At 39.3% G+C, this 14,616-nt stretch overlaps 1 protein-coding gene across 7 annotated transcripts in view; it reads right to left on the reverse strand.

The window, feature by feature from the left end:
• The window catches only part of LRCH2 (leucine rich repeats and calponin homology domain containing 2), a 108,063-nt gene that overhangs the window by 23,015 nt on the left and 70,432 nt on the right, over positions 1–14,616 (reverse strand). For 6 of the 7 annotated variants that reach the window (XR_004647170.1, XM_034781988.1, XM_034781991.1 and 3 more), the window contains 4 exons: positions 12,757–12,805; positions 11,314–11,430; positions 3,474–3,518; positions 511–561 (listed from right to left, as the gene is read on the reverse strand). Coding sequence is in view for 6 of the 7 variants with exons in the window: in XM_034781988.1 (XP_034637879.1) it covers positions 511–561; positions 3,474–3,518; positions 11,314–11,430; positions 12,757–12,805 (262 nt within the window). In the remaining variant the exon portion in view is untranslated. The remainder of the gene's footprint in view (positions 1–510; positions 562–3,473; positions 3,519–11,313; positions 11,431–12,756; positions 12,806–14,616) is intronic. The other variant, XM_034781989.1, reaches the window with a different exon arrangement.

Below are 14,616 nucleotides of genomic sequence, written 5' to 3' on the forward strand. Positions count from 1 at the left end.
AGGGGGGGCCTTTTGCAATTCTGGCTCCTCTATGGACTCGCTGAGGTCCAAACCATAACCTGTTTTTAAACTCTCTAAAATGCTACACATGTAGGTAGCCTGCACTCTGTCTCTGTTCAATATGGCAGCTATGATTTCTCCCTTCTCAGTAGCTATTTTCATCAGCTAGAGTAAGAGGCAGAAAACAAATGCTGCTTTCTAATACACCAACCTTTAAAAAAAAATCAGAGGGAGCGAGAGATTTTATGCTAGTGGAGGCAGGACAAGTTAAGGAAGTTAACAAGGAATCTGTCCTTGATTCCTACTTATTTCTGTTTTTAAATTATTGCACAAGTGCATAATATTTTAATTCAATTCCTCTTTCAAAGCAAAGCCCATTGATTAACATTTTCTGACCTGTCCAAGAGTTGCATGTTTTTGCACAGTGAACCACAATGAAAACAAGTTAGCGCACACAGAAAATGTTCACTGAAAGAAAAAAAAAAAAAACCAAAAAACACAAACTTGTACCTCAGATGATACAGGAGACTGTGGGGACACATTAGTATTATCACTGTCTTGCTAAAAAGAAATCAAAGAGATGAAATTATAAAATGAAAATTATGGTTTTGAATAGGTATATGAAATTATGAAAATGCATACAAAAGACACATGCAACATTTTTTCCTCAAGTGTTGGGCAAAGTGGTAGTGACTAAATTAAAAAAATTGCAAATCAACTAAACACACACGTACAGCAGCCATAATTTGACAAAGGGTTTTTCCTGTTGTAAAACATCTTTAACTTGAACACCTCAATACATGGGAAAATGCCTAAGTCTATTATTCAGTAAATACATTTCAATTTGATATATTTCATTTTGAAGCTAATGTTATTTTAAAATATAGTCCTTTCATTTAGTTGTAAAATGTTTAAGTCACAGAGCACACCTTTATCTATAAATATTATTTTGGAAAAGATTGGAACTAGTTACTGCAGTTTTCCTTTAAAGATGGTCACAAAAATAGAATGTAAGTTGTCACTGGATCTTTCTTTGAGATCCAGCTTTTTCTACACTATAAAACAATTTTCCCCCAGATTTTAACTTTAGATGCATCTATTAATTCACAATTGAGTAACTATAGCAGTTGAACTGGTAACTGCTATAATAATCCAAAGCATTGCTTTGTGTGTTTCCATATTGTTAAAAGACATAAAAAGATAAAGGAAGACTATTTCAGCCACCCTGACCTTGCAATTGGAAAGGTAACTGACAACATTATGGTTTGCCAGTGGTTTCGCTTTAAATATTTCCAACAAGAAATGAAAGACAAGACAAAAAAAGGAGGGCAAAAAAATGAATTTCAAAAGTAACACTAACTCTTTATTTACTATACTCCAGACTTTCAAATGCGAGGTCTGAGTGCATTTAGTATTAGCTAGGGCTGTCAATTAAATGGCAGTTAACTCACGCGATTAAGTTAAAAAAATTAATGGTGATTAATCGCAGTTTTAATCACACTGTTAAACAATAGAATACCAATGTATTAAATATTTTTCGATGTTTTTCTACATATTCCAATATATTGATTTCTATTACAACACAGAATACGAAGTGTACAGTGCTCACTTCATATTATTACGAATATTTGCACTGTAAAAATGATAAACAAAACAATATTTTTCAATTCACCTCATTCAAGTACTGTAGTGCAGTCTCTATCGTGAAAGTGCAATTTACAAATGTAGATTTTTTGTTACATAACTGCACTCAAAAACAAAACAATGTAAAACTTTAGAGCCCACAAGTTCACTCAGTCCTTCTTGTTCAGCCAATCGTTAAGACTAACAATTTTTTTTAAATTTACAGGAGATAGTGCTGCCCGCTTATTTACAATGTCACCTGAAAGTGAGAACAGGTGTTTGCATGGCGCTTTTGTAGCTGACACTGCAAGGTATCTATGTGCCAGATATGCTAAACATTCATACGCCCCTTCATGCTTCAGCCACCATTCCAGAGAACATGCTTCCATGCTGCTGATGCTCGTAAAAAAAAATAATGCATTCATTAAATTTGTGACTAAACTCCTTGAGGGAGAATTGTACATCTCCTGCTCTGTTTTACCTGCATTCTGCCATATATTTCATGTTATAGCAGTCTTGGATGATGACCCAGCACGTTGTTTGTTTTAAGAACACTTTCACAGCAGATTTGACAAAACGCAAAGAAGGTACCAACGTGAGATTTCTAAAGATAGCTACAGCACTCGACCCAAGGTTTAAGAACCTAAAGTGCCTTCCAAAATCTGAGAGGGACGAGATGTGAAGTATACTTTCAGAAGTCTTAAAAGAGCAACACTCTGATGCAGAAACTACAGAACCCGAACCACCAAAAAAGAAAATCAACCTTCTGCTGGTGGCATCTGACTCAGATAATTAAAATGGACATGAATTGGTCTGCACTGCTTTGGATCGTTATTGAGCAGAACATGTCATCAGCATGGACGCATGTCCTCTGGAATGGTGGTTGAAGCATGAAGAGACATCTGAATCTTTAGTGCATCTGGCACGTAAATATCTTGCAATGCCAGCTACAACAGTGCCATGCGTACGCCTGTTCTCACTTTCAGGTGACATTGTAAACAAGAAGCAGGCAGCATTATCTGCAAAGGTAAACAAACTTGTATGAGCGATTGGCTGAACAAGAAGTAGGACTGAGTGGACTTGTAGGCTCTAAAGTTTTCAATTGTTTTATTTTTGAATGCAGTTTTTTTGGTCCATAATTCTACATTAGTAAGTTCAACTTTCACGATAAAGAGATTGCCCTCCAGTCTTGTAGTAGGTGAACTGAAAAATATTATTTCTTGTTTTTTACAGTGCAAATATTTGTAAAAAATTATAAAGTGAGCACTGTACATTTTGTATTCTGTGTTTTAATTGAAATCAATATTTGAAAATGTAGAACACCACCCAAAAATATTGAAATAAATGGCATTCTATTCTTGTTTAACAGCACGTGCAATCTATCACGATTCATTTTTTTAATCTCTTGCCAGTCCTAGTATTAGCATTTCATGCTGATGGCTGCTATGGAAATAATATGGTGCAAAAAGCATAAGGAAATATTAACAGGCTTTTTGTGGAAGAGTCACTTCATCCAAAGTACCTAATATTGTGTGTAGTATGTATATAGCAGTGTATACATTGCCTTTGTTCAGTTGAATATCTGAACTATTACTAGTTCGGTACTATACTGGTACTAAAGTGTAAAAATCCCCAAATGCTTCGTTGTCTCCTTGTGTTCTCATCTGTCTGTATGCAACTGTTGTCTCTTGTTTTATACTTCGATTGTAAGATCTCTGGGGCATGGACAGTCTTTGTGTGATGTTTGTACAGCACCTAGCCCAGCGTGATCCTGGTCCACGACTAGGTGCTACACTAATACAAATAAATAATGAATTTTCTGAAGTATTTTTTACCACTATCATGCTCACCTCATCATTTTCATTTCCACTTGAACTCTTTCTGGAAGTCTTGTACTGCAAAACAGAAACAAGTTTTGTTTTTTTTAAACAGGAAACATGGGTTTCATTTGTACCAAATGGAATCTCTGTCAGTCAAATTGCGAGACAGATGGGCATCGTTCAGTAAACGTTTTTAAATGGTGAAGAACTCGGGGCTGAGAGTTAACAGTTTCTAGTCCTGACTGCCACTAACTCCTGACATGATCCCGAGCAGGTCACGTTACTTACATTTGTCCATCCACATTACTTACCTATGTCACAGGGCTGCTGACAAGCTAGCAGTGCTGCAGAAGTAAAAACAAAAGGTTACTCACCTTGTGCAGTAACAGTGGTTCTTTGAGATACATGTCCCTATGGGTGCTCCACATAAGGTGCGCATGCACCTCTCAAGCCCTTGATCAGAGATTTTCCATTAGCAGTGTCCATTTGGCCTACTCATGCCCTCTACACCAGTGGTCTCCAAACTTTTTTGATCGCGCACCCCTATCAGTAAAAATTTTTTGAGCGTGCACCCCCTGCCGTGCTGACTCTACCATTTTTGCCGAAGCAAAAAAATAATAAAAATAAAAAAGCCGCTCAGACTCCCGCCTGACGAAGAGAAGGGGGAAAAAAAAGCACTCCTCCTGCCGCGCACCCCCAAGGATCCTCTTGCGCACCCCACTTTGGAGACCACTGCTCTATACAACCTCATGCTGCACTCTGAGGGCATATAGGGCTACACGGGCAAGCTGCCCTCAATTCTTCTGTATCTGAATGCCCAACAAGAACAGTCTGAAGCAGAGGGGAAGGAGGGCAGTAGTGAAGCACCTATACGGACGCACATCTCGAAGAACCAAAGTTACTGCGTAACTACTACTTTGAGTTGTGTCCTTATGGGTGCTCCACTTCAGGTGACTCCCGAGCAGTGTACTCACTGGGAGGGAGCGAGCGAGCTTCGGCATCAAGTCCAAGATCGAAGACAGTACAGCAGAACCAAGTGCTGCATCAGATCTGATGGCGTGAACTAATGCATAGGGTTGAGAAAGGTACGCACTGAAGCCCATGTAGCACCTCTGCATATCTCAGATGCTGGAATATTTTTGAGTAATGCTGTGGAAGTTGCTTGTGATCTTGTAGTGTGTGCTACAGTCCTTTGGGGAGGCAAAGCACCAGCTGCATCATACCAAGCACTAATACAGCCAGAGATCCATCTCTACCGTCTCCGTGAAGAGATCATGCACTTCTTTGACCTTTCAGCAATGGAGACAGAGTGTCTAGGTGATTTCTGAAATTGTTTAGACTTATCCATATAAAAGACCAATGCCCATCATACAACTAATGTCTGAAGGGAAATCTCCTGCTGAGATTTATGTGGTTTAGGAAAAAAAACCACTGGTGAAGATGGTTTAAATGGAAATTGGACAGCACCTCAGGTAAGAACTTTGGGTGCAGTCACAGAAAGACCTTGTCCTTGAAAAATATCGTGTGGGGGTCTACCATCAAGGCTCCAATTTCTCCAACCCTGAGGGCTGACATAGCAGCTACTAGAAAGGCCATCTTCATAGATAAGTGAAGCAAGGAGCAGGTCGCTATCGATTAAAACAGAGGTCCCATAAGGTATTTAAGTACCCAGTTGAGATTTGAAGTCTGAGCAGGATCCTTAACATGTGGATGAAGATTACCCAGACCTTAATACATCTCGATGACATTAAGTGCACAAAAATAGAAAACCCCTCTAGAGAGGAATTAAAAGCTGATATTGCAGTGAAATGAACTTTAATAGAGCGAATAGATAAACCTGATTTTTTAAATCCAGCAGATAATCAAATATGGCTGATGGAGGAGAAGCTTTGGGCACAAGGCGGTGATGGTGATATCAGCGGTTGAACCTCTTCCATTTTTGAAGGTAAATAATTAGGAGTTAACTCCCTTTTACTGTTTAGTAATATTTGTACTCCTGTCGAGCAGGTGGATTTTAATCCCATGAGCCATCTCGGAGCCATGCCTAGAGATGGAGGACCTCTAGGTTGGGGGTGAAGCACATGACCTGCATCCTGAGAGAGGAGTTGAGGGACCGTTGGAAGCTTGAGCGACAGTTGGATACACAGGTGAAGCAGGTAAAGATATCAAGCTTGTGTCGGCCAGGTCAGCACTACAAGGATAACCCTGGTCTTGTTTTGCCTGATCTTGTTCATCATTCTTAGCATTAGTAGTGTTGGAGTGAATGTGTAGAACAGGTCCTCTTGTCCAAGGAAGCAGAGAGGTGTCTCCCAAAGAGAGGCGACTTAGACCTCCTCTTCAGTAGAATAAAAGGAACTTCCTGTTGTGGGAAGTGGTGAATAGGTCCATCTGTGGAAGTCCCCACCTCTGGAATATTCCATGAAGGATTTGAGAGTTCAACTCCCATTCGTAGTCCTGGGAGAAGCGCCTGCTGAGCAACAGGCTTTGACATTTTGGACTACAGGAAAGCAGCTAATAACTGAAGCTGATGGACTACACAGCAGTTCCATAATTGTATAGCTTCGGTATACAGGGAAGGGGATCTTGCGCCTTCCTGTTTACTGATATAGAACATGCAAGCCACATTATCTGTAAGTGATTCTGATTGATTTACCCTTGATAAGGTGTCAGAACTGAAGTGGGATAATTTGGAGTTCTTTACATTTAGCTGGAGACCCAATTCTGGAAGAGGGGGAGAGCTGTCTGGGTGGAAATTAGCACTGCTTTGTAAGACTGGGCCTTGACTTTTCAGATACAGGAAGACTAAATTTGCTTCTTGCTGAAGATAAGCAGCCAGCCCCACTTGTAGTAGAAAGAGAGCCTTAGACAAGAGGCCTTGTATCAGAAGCCCATTATGAACAAAAGTAGTGGTCAAGTCTTGCTAATATAAAGCAATCTTAGCAAAAGTCAGGCTCTGCCTGTGTGCAGGCTCACAGAACCTGGCAAGAACAGGGCTGGTATTGCAGAAACATGCACACTCCTAAGTGCTAGGCACAGGACACTCAAGCAAGCACATTCCAGAAGGGTAGTACTAGAACATCCCGACACCAAGTATAGTACAAACACACTCCCCGAAGATGATACAAGGATACACTGACCCCCTCTTAGAGATAAGGTCAGGATGACAGTGTGATGGACAGAGATGTTTTGATTGAATCAACATATACAAGGTAATGGGTGGTAACAAACCACGTCATGGAGCAGTAACTAACTACGTCTGAGGGGCAACACGCAACTTGTTTGTACTGGTGTATAAAGATGGATCTTAGAGGGAGTGTCTTTGTCTGGCCTAGGGGGCAGCGGAACGTCCCACCACTGATTGAGCTGGTCCACTGTCATGGGCACACATGTGCTAGTGTAACTGTAGACATTGATCCGGCGAGCTAGGACCATGCTTCGTTGGCAATAAACCTGGCCGGGTGCCTTCGCTACTAAACCAAGTCTTGTGGTCTTATTGGGCAGTTCTATCTAGGTCTGCTGTGTCTGCCATCTGCGCGGAGCTAGGACAGCACTGTAAGAACAGACTCACGCAGCCAACATCTGACACCACCACTAAAAGCTTTAAGAACCCCTTTGGGGCTGAAGAGAGGTCAAACGGAAGTACTAGATTTTGAAAATGATCCTGGCCCATGATACCAGAGTGCAGGTATTTCCGGTGTACGGGATGTATCACTATATGAAACAAGGCATCCTGTAGGTCAAAGGCCGAAAACCATTAAATTCTTAATGGCAGAATTCAACTGCCTTAATTATGAGACCAATCTTTCTGCAATGTTCTGCCTCATTCACTACACACCTCTAAACTTCTGGAACAAATGAAGCCTGGGACCTACAGACAATCGCTTCCTTTACTAGACAACCCTGGTTCATCCCCACAGGGTCCATCCTACGCACTGAATGAGGAATGGGTCCTATGAGGAAACAGAAGACAGCATCCATGTTCATAGTTCAGGCACTCAGACCTGCTCAGCCCTGGGCTGGAGCATGCTCAGTGCAGAGATCACCTTTGGAGCTTCTAGCTGCTAAAACTGAAGATGTCTCTACTGAACAAGTGTGAACTGCAATTTTTCAAAGGCTTATAAGTTGCCCAAATTTGGGCAGATTTTGATGGGGACAGCAAAAGGCACATCCTGGACACCAAGGCCACCATCCTGTAAAATTTCAAGTACCTATTCCAAAGCAGCAGCCCTAGAGATTTTTTGAAGAAAGGGTCACCAGAATTTTATAACATGGGCAAAGCAACATTATTTGAAATGACAAACATTTTAGCTAAAATTAAAAAAAAAAAAAAAAAAAAAAAAATCAGTTTACGGAAGACACCTGGCATGGAAAATTACAGCCTTACTGTTAAAAATTTGGCCCAAGTTATAAGCTACTGAAAACAGGATCTTATAATAGCAATGATAGAGCAACCTTAATAATAGGTAGTGCTTCCAGCCCCACCCAAGAAGTATATCAATTTGAGCTGAAGTTTTCCCATGTTAGGTGTCTATCTCAGTCTGATATATATTATATTAATTTCAGCTATAAATGGTTCTAATGTGCAGAAGTGCTCTGCACACACAGCTGCAACTGAAGTCAACTTGAACTGTACTTTGAGCATACACAGTCCTATCAAAATACCAAGTATACTGAAAAAATCAGAACCTAGATGTTTTAAGTTGGGCATCCAAAAATTAGAGGAGACAACCATTTTAGCTTTGATCTCTCTATGCTTAAATCCCCCAACTGTAAAATTGGAACAACAACATCACCTAATCTCACAGGCATATTGTGAAGCTGAATTCATTAAAGTTTGAGAAACACTCAGATACTATGACGATAGCATCACAGGAAACACCAATGAGAAAATTAATAATTTTGTATTTAGACCTGGTTTGAATGGTGTACATTAAATGAGATCTGGGGCCACAATGAATGCACAAAACAAAAAGAAATATTGACTACCCATTCACTGTATGTTTTAGTCTATTAAAAGTTTTTCTCAGTACAATTTTTGCAATTTTGATGGTCATTTCAGGTAAGGGCCATACAAATAGTTACACTGGCCATAAAGCAAATGTGAATGGAAAGCAAAAAAGAGCACATTAAGAAGATATAATCCTAAATTGCATACCACCAAACTAGGAAGTACTCTGTGCAACTAGTGCCTTGAGAAAGCCAGACTCCATTCACATAGGTAGTGGACCACACAGAAAGATGATGAGTAAGATCAATGAGCTATGTCATCTCCACAACACCATCTTCTCAGAAATGGTGTTCAGCAGCCACATAATACTACAGGCATTGAAGTTTTCACAGTCACTTTACAGATGACACCATAGCGGTTGAGCAAATAATCTTTTCTGAAGAGGCCACTGATTTAACCATGCAAAGAATTCTATCCAGAATGACAATGTGATGGTTAGTTATGAAATACAGAAATGTAATTAATAGCCAGGATGTGTTGCAGGGAGAAAGAGAAAAGCCCTTTTCACTCGACAGTAACGCCAACATGAGATCTCATATGAGACACATGACGGAAAGCACATTCACTGAAGTAAACCGAAGCACTACAAGGCTCTACTCAGGTAACAGTTTCTCTTTGAAGTTTGTTTTTGAAGTTTTTTTGTTGAAATATGGCTACTTTTAAATCTGTAGTAGAATGTCCAGGGAGACTGAAGTGTTCTCCTACTGGCTTTTGTATGTTACCGTTCCAGATGTCCAATTTGTGTCCATTTATTCTTTTACATAGAGACTGTTTTGGCCAATGGTGTGGCTCATGTGGTTGGGTCCTCTGATGGTGTCGCTAGAGTAGATATGGGGACAGAGTAGGCAACGAGGTTTGTTACAGGAATTGTTTCCTGGGTTAGTGTTTCTTTGGTGTGGTGTGTAGTTGCTGGTGAGTATTTGCTTCAGGTTGGGGGGCTGTCTGTAAGCGAGGACCGGCCTGTCTCCCAAGGTCTGAGAGAGTGAGGGATCGTTTTCCAGGATAGGTTGTAAATCGTTGATGTACTGGAGAGGTTTTAGCTGGGGACTGTACGTAATGGCCAGTGGTGTTCTGTTATTTTCCTTGTTGGGCATGAGCCACACCATCAGGGACTCATTCACCTGCACATCTACTAATGTGATACATGCCATCATGTACCAGCAATGCTCTTCTGCCATGTATATTGGCCAAACTGGATAGTCTATGTAAAGAGTCCTTCCCTTTCCCCCTCTTTGCTCCAGAGTCACATATAGTACTAGGGGACACACTCCTTGCCAGTTCTGGATGATGTACAGGGAGGTCTCCCCAGCCTGGGCCTGACTGGAGCCTTGCTGCACTCCATAAGGTGCTTCCGAAGCCAAAGTTCTCGCAGAAAAGCTCAGCAGATATTGCATTTGATGGAGAAATGAGCTTCTCCAAGGCAGTAGAGGCAGTATGGTTATCGCCACTGGCCCAAAAGGAGCAACGGGAGGAGACGTGGTTTTTGAAACCTGGTATCCTAGGCATAATCTAAGTCCCACGCTGGGAGACTGGAAAGAATCTCACGTCAGAGAATCCAACACTAACTAGTGAACACCAAATAACAAATAAAATGAAAAGACATTGGAGGATTCTGACTCAGGCCATGCGGTGCTAAGAAAGAGCTGAAGAGGCGGTTGGTCAGCCCCACACCTTATCTCCTCAGTGTGGAACATGAGGAAAATAGAGGCACAGGTGTGGACTAACTGACATTATTTGCAATAATTTTCCAGTTTCAGGAGGATGGAGCAAATATGTATTCAGTTGAATATGCAGAGACACCTGTACTCAAAGAAGAAATTTGCTATTGGATTCAGTTTATTTAGATCTTCTATAACACTGTTAAAGCTGTCATATCTTTATAGATAGAAAGCCTAATCTGAAGCTTGTCACAAAACACCACAATTATCTACAGAAGTTGGAAATAAAATTGACTTCTGCTCTGTTGCCTGTGATCTTGTGCCTATTTTGCATCATGCGGACACTGACATCTTGTGACCATTAGTCCACATTGCAAACAAACAGAAATAATTTCAGAGTATTTCCTCTCTCTCACCCTCAAGTTAATGCAGTAAGATAGTTACTAAATCAAACATATAAGGGTGATATTAGCATACTTGTACTAGGATATGGCAACTGATTTAAGATGTACTGTATATCTTAGACTGCAAAAATACCAAATTGAGCATCAACATTTGTTTAAAATAGTTTTGCATTTTTTTGTGGTTTTAATCCTGAGGTGGGGGGAAGAAGAGAAGAAATGATGGATGTTTGGAAGGTTTCTAGGTTAGGTTTTATTCTTTGCCTTTAGAACACAGTTTTAAGTTTACATTTGCTATTGAAGATAAGAGAAATAAGAAGCATTTCCTCACTCAGCTAAATGTTTCCAGTTTTCCTGCACTCTTAAATTGCCCTGGAAGCAGATGTATTAATCTAACAGGACTGAACCAACGCAGAATATAACTCACGTGCAAGTTGGAAGAGAATGCTATCCCATCAGGCCCCTTCATTTAGTTACCCAAGAAAACCCACCTGCTTATCTTGCAAAAGAGAAATAAAGCCCATAGTATTTTAATGATTCATGCCGAAAACACAGTATTTCAAAATATTGTTTGTTAATATGTATTTGATTAGATGATATACACACACTTACTTCTACAAATTGCAGCAGAGAGTGAACCAGAAGATAAATGTATCAGTTTGTATCATACTAGTCTGGTGATAATTAAGCTAAATACATTGGCTTCCTTTAGGATACAGAAAAGGTGCTCAAGTTGTAACTAGAAACATTAGTTCTTCAAAGAGGGAAAAGAGGCAGCAAATGAAAAAATAAGTATACAATACCTTGAAATATTCCTTTCTAACTTGTTTGCTCCTCCTCCTCTCTTCATTCTGCCAGATAACAGGCTGTGTTTCTGGCCAGTGCTGCTCATCTGTCAGATCCTTTTGGTTTTCTAGTGGCTGCAAAATTCAACAACGTTTTTAGACAGCAAGAATTTAAACATTAGCATAGATTATGAGGACACTGAAATTATATTACAGAGGTAAATTTGAACAGAAAAGTTGGTTTAACTAGAAATACTATTTATCTTGGGCCTTATTTGCCTCTGTTACGCTTCAGTTTTGCAGCATTGTAATTCCACCAATCTCTGATACAGGTCACTTTTACCGACAGCACTTCTTACATTTCAAGACTCTAAAATAAGTTATATATGGGGGAGAGTATAAGTTTAACGATGGCCTTCAATTGTTAATTTTTTTTTTTTTTTTTTTTTTTTTAAACCACAGCTTTCTTCATTATCCATGCTGGGCCTGATTTTCACAAATTAGCATGTACTGAAATTGTATACACTTACCACTAATAGGCATGCAAATGGAAAGGTAGATTTGTGACCAGCTATTCATGTGTGATTACCCTATTTGAGCATGCAGCGAGTCACTGTGCATGCAAATTGAGGTGTGCATAATTTTACACATCAGGTCAGTTATCCACTGATATTCTTTTTTTAAAAAGCATTTTCTTGTGACTCCCACCTACAATGAAATGTATGCAATAGATGGCACTATCTAAATATCCATCTTTACAACATGTAAATTAGTATAATAATTTGAAGGAGACAATAAAAGGCTTATTCATAAAAGATCAGTGAATTTAAATAATTAAATGTTCTCATATCCACTAAATATAAAGAAAGATGATTCAAAAGGAGATATTTACCTACAAGGACAATGCATATAAATCAATCTACATTTCTAAAGCTGTCTTTGTATTACCACCTAAGGGCACCATAAAATGAACATAAAACAAACACTGAATTGAAATCTACAACCAAACATTTTGAGTTTGATCACAAACATTTCACAGCACTTCAATGTGTTTCCTACCCAGGAATAAAAAGCAAAACAAGAGATCTACAATATAAGGACTATTTAAAAACTGAGAAAACAGAAAAATCTGTTACGCACAAGACAAAGAAATTATACAAGAATAAAGTAGGGCGAAATTAAGACCCATAATGCCTTAGAAGTAGTACATAGATCTTAAATTCATATAAGCATTATTTGAAAGAAAGAAAAATGAAGTCTGTATTAAAGATGCAATACAAAATGAAGAGGGACATTTTTAGATTACCTTTACATTTGCAACCACAATTATGTGGTATCTGCAAACAAATACATCTGTGAACACAAACACTATGCAAGTTATGCTACACCAGTAGCACATCCATGGATGAAATGATTATCAAGGGCTAATAAGGTGATATAGTTTTACATGCATATATTTACCTGCCATCTGTAAGGAGACACTGGAGAATTTGTTTCATCTGTTGAGACACTTAAAAAAAAAAAAAAAAAAAAAAAAAAACACAAACTATTTGAATATGCATTTTCTTGGTTTTATTAATTATGTTGTTACTTTTTACACACTAATAGCAAGACTTCCAAAATATTTTAGACTAATATGGAAATTTGATATTTTAAGCAGATTTTTTGAGGTCTGAATTAGTGTTAAAAATGCATATTGTTATGAACACTGTTTTGATGTCTTGTGTGTTGCCCAACAATTTTATAACCAATACTGTCAAAAGTAATTTTATGAGCTTTTGATTAAAATGTAATGAAATTTGAGATTTTTGCATCCAGATCCATTTTAAGCTCCTTTATAGTTTTAGCATACTATTCTTACCATTTTCCAAGCTTATTGCCAATACATACTACAACTCGATAACATTAATCTTTAAAATATTACTTGTGGAATTCAGTTACTTCCTTTCTTCAAGAACCAGATACACCCTTTATTCAAAATTAACAGTAAAACTAAAGTCTGTTCTAATGCCATTTTAAAAGGGTACTTTCAGTTTAAGCCCACACGCTTTTTTTTTTTTTAACTGAATATTAAGAACATATAAGATTACTACAACTGAAAGTTCAGAGTAACAATTTCTCTATCGTTTCCAGAGTTTTTACTTTGTGACTGCAACAGTCCCGTATATAGTCAGTTTCACTGTTTGCCCTGTACGGTCAGTTTTTGTGTGTGGGAGTCCTTCACACAGCAATAGGGCAGAGAAATGTTTTAGAAGAGAGGAAAATTAAATTGTAGAACCTCAAAAGTTCACAGGGGGACTAACAGGTAGATATAGTACTTGAAACTACTTGTATTATTCAATTCAAAAAATGAGCTTAAAAAGTTTAAGTTCTTTGAACAAAATCCTTCTTCAAAGTTCCTACTTAAAACTCACTGCTTCAGTAATGCTTACGAGCAACCATCTTGGCTGACACTGGGGACCGAACCAGGGACCTCCAGAACTGAAAGCATGAGTCCCATCATGAGCTGAAGAACCAGATGCAGTAGCTGTGGGCTGCAAGAGATCCTCCCTTCTGAGGACTTTGCACAGAGAGGGATACATAGCACTCACCAAACAGTGGGTTACATTTAGAGTCATCTACAGCCTGGGCAACTGGATTATGATGTTGCATTATACAACATGACATCACTGCATACAACACAATAGAAAGTGAAGGATAAAAAAGCAGCAAATCATTTCTGAGGACAAGGTGCTATTTCTAAGGTAACTGCAGCAGCTACAAAGTCGCTTAATACTCTGCCAAGACTTTTAGCAGGTAGATTTAAAAATAGGCATGAGATATATGATCTTTCTACAATACTGTTCTGGGGAGCAAAACTATAAATGTCACAAGCTGCAGTTTGGGAAACAGGCTGCAAAATTTCTACTGAGGGTTATTATAGGTTTGGTTAAAATCTAATTTTAATTGCATTAGAAAATCTGAGGAGGAAAACAAGCAATGCCCATAACCAATGAACCAGAAGCGATCCTGGGATGGAGCGTTCACCCAATGAAAGGCCTGGAAGGGTTAAGATGGCTAAGTGAGCCAATTAACTGCCCAGGCTGCACCTGGAGGAGACAGGGAGCTCAGATGGGCAGGAACAGGTGGGGCCTAAATAATTCAGGAAGCTGGCAACAGAGGGGACTGCATGGAAGTAGTCTGTAGTCATTCCCTGGGTGAAGTGAGGTGTGGTTTGGACTATAGAGCAGTGGTTCTCAAACTAGGGCCGCCGCTTGTTCAGGGAAAGCCCCTGGCGGGCCGGGTGCCGCGTCTGCAGGTTCGGCCTATTGCGGCTCCCAC

This window comes from Trachemys scripta, chromosome 9 (genome assembly GCF_013100865.1).
Source record: "Trachemys scripta elegans isolate TJP31775 chromosome 9, CAS_Tse_1.0, whole genome shotgun sequence".
Taxonomy (NCBI): Eukaryota; Metazoa; Chordata; order Testudines; family Emydidae; genus Trachemys; species Trachemys scripta.